The 15183-nt window shown below is 35.8% G+C and overlaps 1 protein-coding gene across 1 annotated transcript in view; it reads right to left on the bottom strand.

The window, feature by feature from the left end:
* LOC147911959 (dystrophin-like) overlaps positions 1-15183 on the bottom strand; it is a 424678-nt gene that overhangs the window by 203583 nt on the left and 205912 nt on the right. The window contains exon 7 of the mRNA XM_087426447.1: positions 8658-8776. Coding sequence (XP_087282573.1) covers positions 8658-8776 — 119 coding nt within the window. The remainder of the gene's footprint in view (positions 1-8657; positions 8777-15183) is intronic.

The following is a 15183-nucleotide window of genomic DNA, read 5'->3' as shown; positions in this document are numbered from 1 at the left end:
TAGGTTCAAAGTGAGAGAGGAAGAGAAAAAAGGAAAATTAAATAAAAGGACAAAGAGTCAGAGACCACCTCTGCACACAAGTTGTCCTGGACAACCCTTTGGTGGAATCAGCGTTTGAGTGAGAGCATCATTTTATTAAAAACACGTCTGTCAAGTAATAAATAGAAGAAGGGAGGGAGAGAGCGAAAGCTGTGCAGAGAGGAGATAAGGCAAGTCCCTAATCCTAAAGAGAACGTCTTGGTAGCCAGTCTTACGTGACAGCTAGTCTATTTCTATTTTAACGGGTGGATGAACCATTTCTCATTAACGACAGGACTGTTAGCAATAAGCAATGCTTCAGTAATTGAAGATTTGAACAGCAGGCTTAGTCACCTCTTGAGGAAGAAAATGCTAGAGGTCTGAACAAGCCCTGGGAGAACAGATTCTGGGTTTTATCCTCTAAAAAGGTGTATCTCATGGAAATAATTGTTCCATTGCAGCTATTTTTACCTTGGCTATATGATAGTCTCACCCGATGAGCTTTTAAAAATTGCTGGTGTCAAGGTCCCACCTCAGACCAAAGAAATCAGAATATCTGCTCCAATCCCAGTGTTTTCATAAACCTCCCCCACGTGATTTCACTGGGCAGTCCTTTAGAAATAACAGGGACTCTGAGAAGAGTTAAACCTGGATTTGATTCCAGCTCATCTATCTCTTGGCTGTGTGATCTTGGTTTTAATAAAGCTCTCTCAGCCTCAGTTTTCCCATCCATAAAATAAGGATAAACTGCCCTGGAATTATTGTGTAAAAGAAATAGGTTAAGTATGTGAGGTTCCTAGAACATGGTTGTCCTACTTAAATTTTACTTATATTTTACTAAAAGGAACATTGCATATTTGAGTTTATATCACTAATGATAAATTAGAAAAATATTTTTAGGGGAAACTGTGCTTTGATTTCAGGTAAAAGTTTATTTAGCAATATTGAAAAAATATCTCACAAGAATGATACTGCAGAGCAATTGATTATTTCTTAAAAAGTAAAAACACTGGGTTTCAACCACCTTATTAAATTTTAATAGTACATAATAACCTCAAGTACTTAATAGCTATAACAGTTTTCTCATCTCTCAAGTGGATAGCATATGACCCACTAACTCCACAAGTTTTCCATAAGACAATAAATCTAAGAGTATGGTTTATTATTATTAAGTATACTCACAAGACTACTGTAAAGCTTCTGGTCTCTTAGAAGGATTAAGTCCCATTTTTATGAGAATTAAACTATCCTCTTATAAGAGTTAAATGTTATCAACCAATACCCCAGTTCATTGTTATTTTACCCAAATATCATTGTAAACTAACACATTTTTGTCTCATATTTCATATTCCACCTGTTAAATAGCCCATGCATTTCTATAGAGAGAAACTATTTAATCAGAAAACATATGTACCAACCTGATATCCATTCTCCTAGTACTCAGTTTTAAGGTTTTCAGATATTCATTTGTAAGTTCTGTGTTATCTCCTATATTTTTTTTTATCAAACACGGTTAATTCCATTTTGGGGACAGTGAAATGAATAAAAATGTCCCAACCATAAGTAACATATGCTTTACTTTCAAACATTATCATTGATTTAATTAAAACCTCACAGAAATTTCAAAACTATTTATGCCATTTCACCATCATTTTCTATCATTATTTAAACATTCAAAAGGCTTTTGATTAAGGCTACACCCTTCTATGATAAATAAGAAACACAGATATCAACTATGGAACACTTTATTCAAATTTACTAATATCTCATTTATTACTTCATAGCTGAGTTTTACTAAAATCAATAAGAAAGGAGCAACAAATATTTTTTCTAATATATTTTCCTTAACAGTCTAATGGACTCCTAGTGATGATACACCTGGGGACACCATTCCACAAAATATCTATTATATGTCATTCAGCACTGGAACATGGTGCATGTATTTTCCAATTGTTTACACAATATTTATGTTAAACATAATAATTGGGATGCGTTTTCCAATTGTTTAGTATGTATGCTAAACATAAATTTATGTTAAACAATAGATGTCCTGCCAGTCATTCAATATCATTTATTGTGACTGTATAGGCCTAGAATGTTACGTTTCCCCCACTTAAATAAAAACAGTTGTAAAAAACATCCTGGTAAAGTAATTAAAATGAAATTCGCAGTTATCTAGGCAGGGATTATACCGAAATGCTTCTGAACAAATCTGGTATAGAACTTCATCTACAATGCAAATCTTAAATCACATGATTATACTATATTTCATTATTTAAACTCCATAATCAAGTGAGAAACTACATTACTTAACTATAGCAATGAATAATATTCATTTTATATTAACAAAGCAACTCCTAGGAGAGATAAAAAACATAAATTGGTTGACTGTTTTCCATGAAGTCAAAATTGTGATAAATTATAAAAGAACATGAAAGATTAGTAGAAAATGCCCAATTATGGTGTAAAGGGTAAATTCAGGCCATGTACACACACAGATATCATTTTTAATGTTTTGCAGGTCTCCTTGTTGTCCAAGTGGGTGAATTTCGGACAGTTACATCCAATTATTTCAGTTATCCAAATGACTAAAATGGATCAGCAGAACAAAAATCGCTCCAATTTATTAATGATTGGTTCAAATTGTCCTGAAAATATTCAGTTTTCTATGTTATCTGAACTGAGAATAATGTAGAAGAAAGGATATCAAAAACAGACACTAAATTCATTTTCTCTCTCTCTCTCTGTCTCGTATGCCTTTGTTAGCTTTTCAGGCTACTGGGAAGCATGTGCTAACATTTTTTTCTTTAATTTCTGTTGTGAAAAGCAATTTAAAATTTCTCCATCAGGAAACAGGAGATTGCAACAGTAATATCTTAACGTTAATATAATCATCTGTATCACAATATTAATATAATCTTTTTATCCTCATTTTTATGTTAACATCTGTATACTATTATTGGTAACCTTTTACCCATGTAGAAAAATTTATTTATTTATTTTGCTGTGTTACTTTCACGTACAAAGTAATGCCTCCTTGTCCCTTAAAGATGTTTTTTCTATAGTAGCAATGATAAATCTGAGGATGCCACCAGATACTCTGGTAAAGTCATCTTTAACTCAAAAGCATTAAAGTATATTAAAGTGGCAGTGGATAGTCAAGACTAGTTATGCAACATGTCCGCCCATGGAGAAGAGAAGTGTAAAAAAAGTAAGGTTCAGGATAAAACCTAAAAATAGTCAAGGATATTCTAACAAGGACCCTTACTCTAACGATATGCAGGCTAGGAATACGTTAATCACATTTCTCTGGACTTCTGCCTCAGCCATCCATTTTTCTAAACCCTCATTATGTATAGATGCTAGTCTCTGTACTAAGCAATGCTATTAAAAGTATATATTTAACTTATTTAACACAGTGTTTCCCAAATTCCTTTACTAAAAGGTTGTGCTGAATATACAATAAGCAAATGAGCAGGCAACACTAAATCTACTAACGTACCCCATTCTTTTGCTAATACAATAATGTCATCTCTAATTTGCTCATTTCAACTGCAATCCACTGAAGTTCAAAATTAAAGAAATATTTTCATTATTATTACGTTTAACACTATTAAATGATATAATTTGGTTTTAACAATCAAATTTTAATGTTTCTTTAAAAAAGAAACCCTGGAAAAAGTGGTCTCCTGCTGATATGATAGGAACATTATTTTGCTATTATTATAGCTGCATAAGGAGATGATGATACTTTCTATTTTCCACAGCAGAATAAGTAGACTAAGAACTGTTTTTCCAAGACACACAGGATTTAGTTTTAGATAACAACTTGTAATATCTCTAAAGACTCTCTGCCAGAGATTCTGATATAAATCAATAATACAAAAAGATACCAAAGAATACATATTTTGTTAAGGTTACTTTGTCACCAAAAAGGCAATGGCCACTTTTTATTCAGATATGTACTCTTAAAATACCTTTAAACATATGGAAAAAAAAAAAACATTTTGTACTGCAGAGAGTTGCCTCTAAAAAGCCTGAGACTTTTACAACAATAATTTCTAGTTGAAATGTTATACACATGAGGAACACCAACATATTCTAATCTCATTACATTTCCTGAAAACAAAGCTATTCTACAGTGGGTTCCAGAAAAAAAAAATCCACCTAAATGATATGAAATGAGTGTGCCTGTCCATAAAAAGTTCTAGTTATTTAACAACATCAAACCTTTTGGTATGGTTTTACTCATTCCTTTTTAACTTACTGTAAATCACTTACTAACATTTCTTGTTGTTAGGGTACTAAAATGTGACGGTGGAACAAAGATGGAAGAAAACACACCACTTGCTCAAACAATTGATGTCAAATCCAAAATAAGGGGCCTTGGGGCCGGCCCCGTGGCTTAGCGGTTAAGTGTGCGCACTCCGCTACTGGCAGCCCAGGTTTGGATCCCCGGCGCGCACCGACGCACCGCTTCTCTGGCCATGCTGAGGCCGGGTCCCACATACAGCAACTAGAAGGATGTGCAACTATGACATACAACTATCTGCTGGAGCTTTGAGGAGAAAAAAAGGAGGAGGGTTGGCAATAGATATTAGCTCAGAGCCTGTCTTCCTCATCAAAAAGAGGAGGACTGGCATGGATGTTAGCTCAGGGCTGATCTTCCTCACGAAAAATAAAAATAAAAATTAATAAGGGGCCTTAAAGATATTCTTCTCTTTTATAACAAATGTTATATATTTTCCCTTGAATATTTTTTTAAAGACTAATAAACTGCATGCATGCAAAGTTAAGCCTGAGACCATTCATTTCAAAAGTGAAACTCTCCAAAAGGCAGAGCTAATTCTTGGAAAAGTAGGCTCGAAAAACAACTGAAGAGTGATGCAGGGAGTCGTCAAGCAGAAAATAGAATCTGTGTCACCATCCTCATGAAGTTAAAATGAAATGGATTAAATTCAAACTAATTGATTTGTAAATGTCATTTTGAGGTTACAAATATTTCTTGCAAGCCCTAGTGTTTGTCAAATTTGACTCCTATTCATTTTTCATTCTCAAGTTACCCTGGTAAATAAGCGAGGGCATTTCTACATCATATGGCATATCCCGAATGGAAATGACTTACTAGAGTAATATGCAAAAGTCATCTAGAACCAGCATAATTTTGTATCCCCAATTTTTTGATTCCTTTAAAAAGAACATCTTTACTTGGTTATTCACAAGGAAAAGCTGACAAAGCATTCTCTTAATGCAGAAAGTGTTGTGTGGATTGACAAACAAACCAATTTGTTTGAAACTCAGAGAAGCAAACAATGTATATATGAAACCCACAATGTACATATAATGCATGTCTTACAGGGAAATCGTGATAGAAAGTGAATAGTCTGATTCACAATAGGATATATTTTGAGGGACATAATCCTTTTATATTTACAAGCATATAGATGCATAAATTATTAAATAATTTTACCCTAGTAGTACTCATTTTTGCATATGTTAACATTTAAACACACCAGAAACAGCCCCTGAAATTGCTTACGTTAATGCCTACTGCTACTCATCTTAAAAGGCAATTCCACTTAAATGCAAACCTCGGGCCTCAAAACACCAGTTAATGCCAAACAAAGCATACCAAAGTCGATATATGCAAGGCATGAAAACCTCCAAATTATATTTCAATGATTTTTTATTTATGAATCAACTCAATCAACAAAGCATATGTTTAAAATTCTAAAAACATTTTTTGGCAGGTATTTCTTAAGTCAAACATAACTTCAATCCCCCAATAATAAAAATCTTCCCAAACATAAAGCAAAATGTTTCATTAACCTCCTAAGGGGCATATTAGATATGAAAAGAAAATTGCTTTGGAGAATAGCTGACATCGTCATGCATAAGCTAAAGAATCAATATTTGGTTAAATAAAAATAAGAACTTCTCAAAGGTAATTACTATACAGGACATGAAAGAAGTCCATGAATCTTTCCCGTTAGCTACATTGAAGACAGTGTTCTAAGTCTTAGATTCTAAGAAATGCTATTTTGTCTTTTATGACTAACAAATCAGTAAATAAAAATCCTTACAATTTAATTTTTTTTCTTTCAATTATCACTGAGATATCATCTCTTGAAAAATACTGAGCAAATTTTTTTGTGTGTGTGAGGAAGATCAGCCCTGTGCTAACGCCTGCCAATCCTCCTCTTTTTTTGCAGAGGAAGACTGGCCCTGGGCTAACCTCTGTGCCCATCTTCCTCTACTTTATACGGGACGCCACCACAGCATGGCTTGCCAAGTGGTGTGTCGGTGTGTGCCCGGGATCCGAGCCGGCGAACCCTGGGTCGCCGCAGCGGAGCGCACGCACTTAACCGCTTGCACCATGGGGCCAGGCCCCTGAGCAAAAATTTTTAAACGCACATTTGGGAATTTCCCTAACACATTGGCAGGAACTAACAGATATCTAAAAATACAACATAAGGTTTATGTTGAATCCTCATCTTATTGACAGCCATAAATAAACTTTAATGAACCATTTTAGGAGACAAAATGCTCTTTGAATTGGAGGGAGTCCATAAATAGAAAGGATTTTCAGATCGAAGATTTTATTGGCAAGATGAAACCATAACCAGTGGTATGATCTGTATTAATCAGCTTGTATTTCCTATTATATTTGGTTTACTTTGAATTGTCAAGTTTGAGATATTATAATGGCGTTCCTGTAGCCTATATGATGTGCATTTCAGCATACACTTTCCATTTAGGAGAGCATATGGAATTGGGTATATCAAACTATTTTATGCAAAAAAAAAATACATTATTTATGTAAACTGCCGTTTTTCTGATTACAGGCTCATCAATCTACTTTCTGATTATGATGTGGATGCCTAATTAGGTACCCCTACTTCATTGATTCAAAGGAGGACTTAGAGATCAAAAGCCATTTTATCACTTAACAAGAAAAAGATCTATTTTTAATCTACTCTTACTATGGTATAAAAGGATATGACACACACAAGAATAACTAGAGCACATATCCCAGATAATGGGAAATGACTACCAAATGTGGGTTTAATGAAAAACAAGAAACTATTAATGGGCTTATCCTTCAAATTCATACACTGTAGCTCTTATCCTCAGGGGTTGGAGTTCATATTTTCATTACATCTGCCCTCTCTACCTCACTGGAGTAGGAAAAAACATGTAAATCAGTACTAGGAGTCAATAGTGAGTGAATCCTCCCTCATTCTGCAAAACAAGGAAATATAATTGATACAATTTCTCCCTTAGAGCTAAACTGGGGCAGGAGGGATGCTGATCATCTATTGAAGCAACAAAAGGAGGTTACAGGAGTCAGCGCTCAGCTATGCATTATCTAAAGGAGAAGAAACATTTCTAATGAACTTAATCTGATTCCAACCTCACAAACACATTTGTATTGTTATAATTTTCCTTCCCAAGTACATGTGTTTACCAAGAGCAACATATTGGTCAATTAGATATGAGTATTCTGGTTCCTGTGATACTTAAATATCTCATTTAAAATGACTGACTTTCCATTTTGATTGATGTATTATTTTTTGAGCTTGTTTAAAGTTAATCCCCCCCCCACCACCACCACCATGTGGATCTGGTATCAATAGGATGAGGAAATCAGATTTCTGGGTCTGCAACACTGAGGATTAGATTCTGGTTGATGATATATTCACCAGTTAAAGGCTATTCTCTGACTTATTTCTGAGTTTTTCCTGATGAGACCTATCACTACCACTCAAGGATCTCCTTATTTGGAATTGATTCAATATTCCAAAGACCACTGAATTATATAACCCTACCCAAATATCAGCTTGTATTATATCACAGATAACAATCCCATTGACGTTGCTTCCCCAGCTTCTGGTTCTAGAGTGCGGTAAAGCCTCAAGAAAGTGAGAACCAGGTCTGCAATTTCAAAGAAGTTGGCAAATGAAAAAAGTGCCTCATAGGCTAGAAGAAAAGCAGAGGTCACGAATCACTATCCCTCTAATCCATGTGTCTGGAAGGTATGACTATGTAGCGCCAGAGATAAGGATGAAATTTACTTAAGTGTAATATAATAAAAATATAAATACAATGCTGCTTGTCAACTAAAGAAGCAGAAAATGAATCACCATCCAATAGAGGGCTTCCCCCAGAGTGAAATTATAACAGAAGAAGTGCCAGGAATAAATTTCCTGATTTAAACAGTACACCATGCTGCCTTTAATAGAGTATATGAATAAAATTGGCAAGAGTGGCTAATTAATTATAGCTGATTAGTCCATCAAATCTCTCGGTAGAATAAGCAAAACAGGAACTTTTTATAATTATTTAGAGTCAATGCACTCTAAATGTAGTATGCTTCATCCATGAGGCATACACATTATAAAGGCTTGGATTTTTTTCTAAAGTTTTATACTTTAAGATACTGGTATTTTGAGAACTAAAATCATATAGGACAATTCATAATATATTACAAGAAGACAGAACACTTTAAATACACCTAGAGTATAGAAAAAGACGCGATGCTTAGTTTCTATTTTTTGCTTAGTTTGTGGAAATCTTAAATCTGAGACGAAAAACATTAAATTATACTATAAACAGTGGTATTCCAGAAATGTACCAACCTTCAGGATCGAGGAGTTTCTCTATGCCTAATTGATATTTGGCGATGTTGAATGCATGTTCCAGTCGTTGTGTGGCTGACTGCTGGCAAACCACACTATTCCAATCAAATAGGTCTGGCCTGAAACACACACACATAAAGATAAATATAAATCAATCTAGAACATTTCATGAGATTCACTTCAATTTTGATTTTTAAGTGACAACCTATGTCCATAGTCCTTAAGATCTGAGTGTTACTCTTCATTACCCCTCCGTAACATTTCTTATTTGAACAAGTCCAATTTTAATTGAAAATCCTGAAGAAAACAAGAATTTATTCTACCTTATCCAAGCAACAAAAATGTGTTAATCTCATCCAATCTTATGGATTTGAATACCAGCCATTTGCTGGTAACTCCCAATTTCATAAGGCTAGCCCAGAGCTCTTCCCTGAAATCCAGACTCTAGATTCATCTGTTCGCTCAGGGTCTCCACTTAGAGTCATCACAAGACTCAAGTGTCCAAAACTGGCCTTCTGATATTCATCCCCATTGCACTCTCCCAAACCCACTTACTTCTCTTGTAGTCCTCCCCTCCTCAATAATCAATGACAAGTTCAAACTTGGCAGTTGCTCAGACGAGAAACTTTGGAGTCAACTTTGATGACTCTTTTTTTTTTTTTTTTTTGCGAGGAAGATCAGCCCAGAGCTAACATCCATGCTAATCCTGCTCTTTTTGCTGAGGAAGACTGGCTCTGGGCTAACATCCATTGCCAGTCCTCCTCCTTTTTTTTCTTCCCCAAAGCCCCAGTAGACAATTGTATGTCACAGCTGCACATCCTTCTAGTTGCTGCATGTGGGACGCGGCCCCAGCATGGCCAGAGAAGCAGCGCCTCGGCGCGCACCCGGGACCCGAACCCGGGCCGCCAGCAGCGGAGCGCGCGCACCCAACCGCCAAGCCACGGGGCCAGCCCCATGATGACTCTTTTCACTCTCATACCACACTTAGTTGGAAATATATCCAGAACATGACCACTTCTCACTATCCTCACTGCCATCACCTTAATCCAAACCACCATTTTCTCTTGCATGGATTATTGCCTTAGCTTTCTAACTGCTCCCCTACTCCTACTCCTACTCTTGCCCTTGTTAATCTATGCTCAGCAGAGCTGCCAGAGTGCTTTGTTAAAATGTTTCATCATAACCTTTTTCTCAAATCCCTGCTATCAGGGGAGCAAAATTCACTCATTTAACTGTGACCTACAAGGCCCTACATGGTCTGGCTCCCCATTAACTCTCTGATTTTATGTCTTGCCTCTCTCCATATTCCTCAAATAGGCTAGATAGTTTCTCACATTTGCATTTGCTGTTCACTCTGCCTGGAATTCTCTTCCCCCAGACATCAACATGGCTCACTCCTCCACTTCCGTTGGGTCTTTACTCAAAAGTCACATTATTGGTGAGTCCTTCCCTGCCCTCTCTCCATCTAAAATTGCTCGCTCCCGGGCCGGCCCCGTGGCTTAGTGGTTAAGTGCGCACGCTCTGCTGCTGGCGGCACGGGTTCAGATCCCGGGCACGCACCAACGCACCGCTTCTCCGGCCATGCTGAGGCCGTGTCCCACATACAGCAACTAGAAGGATGTGCAGCTATGACATACAACTATCTACTGGGGCTTTGGGGGAAAAAAATAAATAAATAAAATTAAAAAAATAAAAAATAAAATAAAATTGCTCACTCCCAAATCAAACTTACACATACTCATTTCCTATCCCTCTTAATGGCTTTATATTTTTCTCATTAGCTGTTAATACTATTTAACATATTATATATTTTAATCAATCTTATCTATTTATCCATCTTCCCTACTAGAATGTAGAATATAGAATTTTCTTTGCCAGTTTTTTTCACTTCTAGAAACTCAGCCGGACACATAGGAGAGGCTAGATAAATATTTGTTGATTACACCAGAGAATGAAGGAGAATATACTAAATGAATATCATTTTACTTGATAATCAAGAAAACACAAAGGACTGTAAGAGGCAATTCTTATCCTATAGGGATTTTAAATCCAATGAGGAAAGAAATGCATATCTCATAAGTTAAATTCTAAATCTGAAAAATACAGATAATAAGATATAAGGTTTTCTAAAATCTGAAGAGGTCAAGAAAGTTTTTTGTGGCTAAAGGGAGTCTTAAATGGTGGTTTGGGTTTAGATGTAAGAAAAGTATTTGAGAATAGAATTCTAACTTGTGCGCATATGAGAGAATCAGTGTTCTTAGGGAAAGAAAAAGCAGAACATGCTCTCAGTCAGTCAAGATTTCACAGGCCCAGCTCCACTGGAAAATTTCTAGTATCAAGTGGTGGGAGATATGGTTGGGAGGGGGTACTGGGATGAGTTTGCAAAAGGCCTTGTCTGTTAAGCAATTACAATTTATCCCAACAACATTGGAAACCATTAGTTAAGTGGTTCTTCACCTTTTCTGGATCACAGATACCTTTGAGAATCTGATGAGCGCTATGAAACTCCCTCACAAGTGCTATGAGAATCTGATGAGTGCTATGAAACCCAGACAAATACCTGCCCATATCTTTAAATAGAATTTTAGGGTATTTGGGTCTGTCAGTGGACTCCTGCTTAAGAATTAATTCATGCCCTGTAAGGGAAAAAGTTACAAGGATGGGCTTAGCTGTTATTTTCTAAAACCGTAATTCAAAATAAAGGTACAATTTCGTTTCTCATTTGATTCTCATTTCCTTTTATTTACTTGCTCTTACCCTGATTAATTCACCAGAATTGTGTGTACTTCTTAGGAAATCTAAGTTCCCCTATATACCCCAAGTTACCCAAAACAGCTAACAATCTTTTAGAACCTAAAATATGTATAAATTGGGAGCTGCCTCTATTAGTGGAAAGAATATAAGAAATAAAAATTAAATTCTAGGCTATTTGGGGAAGTTTTAATTTCACTATGCACCTCTGCCCCATCTTCATTTCTTCATCTCTCAGCAATGGGAGTGGAAAAGAATACAGGGCGGAGAGTGCAGGAAACTAGTTTTATCACCTACAGTAGAGTAAAAAGGTTAAATGAGTGTGATGAAAAAGAAGAGAATTGCTTCCACATTCTAACCCTTTTCCCTTCATCCTCTTTCCCTTCTCCTTGGCCACTAACTAATCACCTGGGTAAGGAGTTATCTAAGTCATGTAATCTATTTAAGCTTCAATGTTTTCATTTAAAACATTGTTCTGAATGGCTTGAGGTCTCTTCTAGCATTAAAATTAATCTAATTGTTTTAAATCACTAAAATCCATCATTAATTAACATTTTAAATAATTATGATTTTTAAAATGCATAAAAAATTGTGAAACTAAACCAACTGCAGAGGAGAGCCACATACTCTCCCATGCTAACCTAGACTATAACTCATAAATAAGAACACGCAACCAAGGATCACCAGTCCTTTGAGAAAACTGACATATCGAATGAGACAACATAGCCTAGTAGATAAGCAAAGTCCTCTATAAATTCAAATCCGGACTCTACCACATATTAGCCAAATGGTCTTAGGCAAATCACATAACCTCTCTGTGCCTCAGTCTCCCAATTTGTCAGATGAGGATAATGATAGTATCTATGTCATGAGAAATAGATGGAATATTTTACTTAGAACAGTGCCTACAAAATAATAATTGCTTAAAAACATTAACTTCTATTACTTTGTTCTAAGGTTAATTATATTCATAAAATAACACTAATGCATTTTCAATTTATAGACTCAAGCCAAGAACACCTATACTCACAGAGAAGATATAAATGTTACAAACATTCTTGATGCAAGAATAATAATCTAATAACAAAATGGAAGGTGGAGAGGAGAGAAGAGGAGGAAGTATGATGATTTCCTCATCCTTCATATCAGGCAGTCAACAGATTTCATCTAAACTTGATGAAAAAAGGTGCACCACTATCATTTAAAGTAATACAGGCAACGATTATAAGAATAAAATGATTATAATATAGTAATCAAATTAGGAAATAAATGGAGATGAGAGGTAATATTAAGGAGTAAATCCATCTACTTTCAGAAATCAATTAATCAGAAAATTAAAAATATATAATTATGAAAACCATCAGAAAGAATAAAAGAAGTTGCTAACAGTGATTACTTCTAGGAAGTGGAGTGTGATGGGCTGGGGTTGGACTCATGAAGTCACATTTTGTCTCTTTATTTCCTTTGCCCCACTCTCTGGTGTATGACATTTTTTTTAAACCACATGATGTATTATTTCTATGGTAATAAATTAAAATAAGAAATTAGGAAGAAAATTTCATTGTAACTTTATAGTTATTACAACTTATCTGCATATTTTGAGTATATTTCTAATCAATTACCATTTGGTTTTCCACACAAACGTAATCTGGCTTCTTTTTAACTGTACTGTAGTGGACTTTGTGTTTTAATATAATACTTCTAATTTCCTACATATTAAGATAAAATTTAGCCTTAAATAGATATAAAGCCACTAATATCCTAACCTTTGGCAAGACTCTTTGTCAATCCCTATTCTCTATACTAAGTGCATGCCTTTGTTCTTTTTTTTTTATTATTTGTGAGGAAGATCAGCCCTGAGCTAACATCCATGCTAATCCTCCTCTTTTTGCTGAGGAAGACCGGCTCTGGGCTAACATCTATTGCCAATCCTCCTCCTTTTTTTTTTTTCCCCCTTTTTCTCCCCAAAGCCCCAGTAGATAGTTGTATGTCATAGTTGCACATCCTTCTAGTTGCTGTATGCTATGCGGGGCACGGCCTCAGCATGGCCGGAGAAGCGGTGCATCGGTGCACTCTGGGCATCCGAACCGGGGCCGCCAGTAGCGGAGCGCACGCTTAACCACTAAGCCACGGGGCCGGCCCTGCCTTTGTTCTATATAGCTTAGTCACCCAATTATTGAAATCAGGACACCTCATGACATTCCTAAGTGTACCAATGACAATCACCTTGGAACAGCAAGTTAAACCATTTCTTTTCTTTAGATAAACAATATGAACAGCTGTCAAAGACAAAAAGAAGAGGGAGATGATTCAGGAAAGAGCATTATCAACTGTGAAAAACCTCTTGAAAAGTAACCATGTTATGTATAAAAAGGTAGCTGCTGATGATTCATTCAACATGACAGAAAAATACATAAATGAAGATATTTTGAGAGAGAAAGAGTGGGTCAGGGACAGATGCGGCAGGGCAATCTGGATATGTTTACTGTATTACAAATATATTCAGAAATCATAAAATAGAATATTAACAAATGTGTGTGAACACGCTTGCAGGATTGAAGTCTTCCACTTGAAAAGAAAATGGTAAAGAGCCAACAGGGACCTCATAACCTGATCCTCGATATTTCTGTTCATCTGCAAATGTGTACATGAACAGCAAGATCAATATGCTCAGACCCTTCCTGTGAAGCATGGGGCTGCATAAATGAGCGCTGACTTATAATGCAGAATGAACATCTCTATCCCTTCTCATCTGGCTGTATTGAAGCCATGGAATATTTTTCTTCGTGTCATACTCATGCAAAACAACATGTTAACATTGCTTAACATGCAGATTGAGTGCGAGCCTGCCTCCTTTGGAAAATCAGGTTGCTGAGTCATTCACCTGGAAACTCAGTCTGGATGGGGTTAATTAAACCCAGCTGGAGTAAGACGCCTGACAAAAATGCTTCTTTAGAGAGCATTTGCTCTTGGATTGAGCTTTACCATGAAGAAAATGTATACTTTGGACTTTTCTAGAAGCAAGATTGGCATAGGAAAATGGTAGACTCGTCAAGAAAAGAAAGATCAAAGTGAGAAAAGATAAGCTGCATTGAAAATCAGGGAAGATGCAGTCCAGTGGCATTTCAAACTCAGTTAATAAGGCAATGTATTTGACCCTGGGGATTAGGCTGGGGAAAAGAGATGGGTAATAGGAAAAGCCAAGCAGATATTCCTTAAAGTAAATGTATTATACATATAATATATATTTATATTATTATCTATAATATATGTGAATGCATTAAATATATGTATTACCATGTTGTTTTGCTTTTTCTTGAACTGTTATTAATTCATTTACTTAGCTTCTTTATACAAGAAAATGCAAACATCTATTTCATTAGCAAGTATAATAGTGTATGGAATGTAGTTAAGGACATTTGGTTCACTATATCATACTGAGTTCTTCTTATGAAGATCCACAGAAGAACTCTCTCTCAAGCTTTATAGCAATTGCTTTGCTGTTCCAGAGCAATTGTCTCTTTTGATATTCTGAGCACTGTCATAGAATTAATTGTGGTCTGCTCTTCGCCTTGGTTGCTAAGATGCTCAGAGCCTCTTTTAACCCCGAAATACAAAAAATAAATATACAGAGCCTAATGGTATTTGCTATCTAAGTGTGTATCTGACAAGAGAAATGTTACTTTTTCACATTATTAATCTGCTGATGGTAATTAATTTTACTACAGCCACTCACATGAGATTTGGAACCATTTTTAGCTATATAGTTTTGGCT

The sequence above is a fragment of the Ceratotherium simum genome, chromosome X (assembly GCF_057802395.1).
Source record: "Ceratotherium simum simum isolate JZ-2026a chromosome X, ASM5780239v1, whole genome shotgun sequence".
NCBI lineage: Eukaryota > Metazoa > Chordata > Mammalia > Perissodactyla > Rhinocerotidae > Ceratotherium > Ceratotherium simum.
The sequence above is the reverse complement of the archived record's forward strand: the minus strand, read 5'-3'. Positions and strand labels throughout refer to the sequence as shown.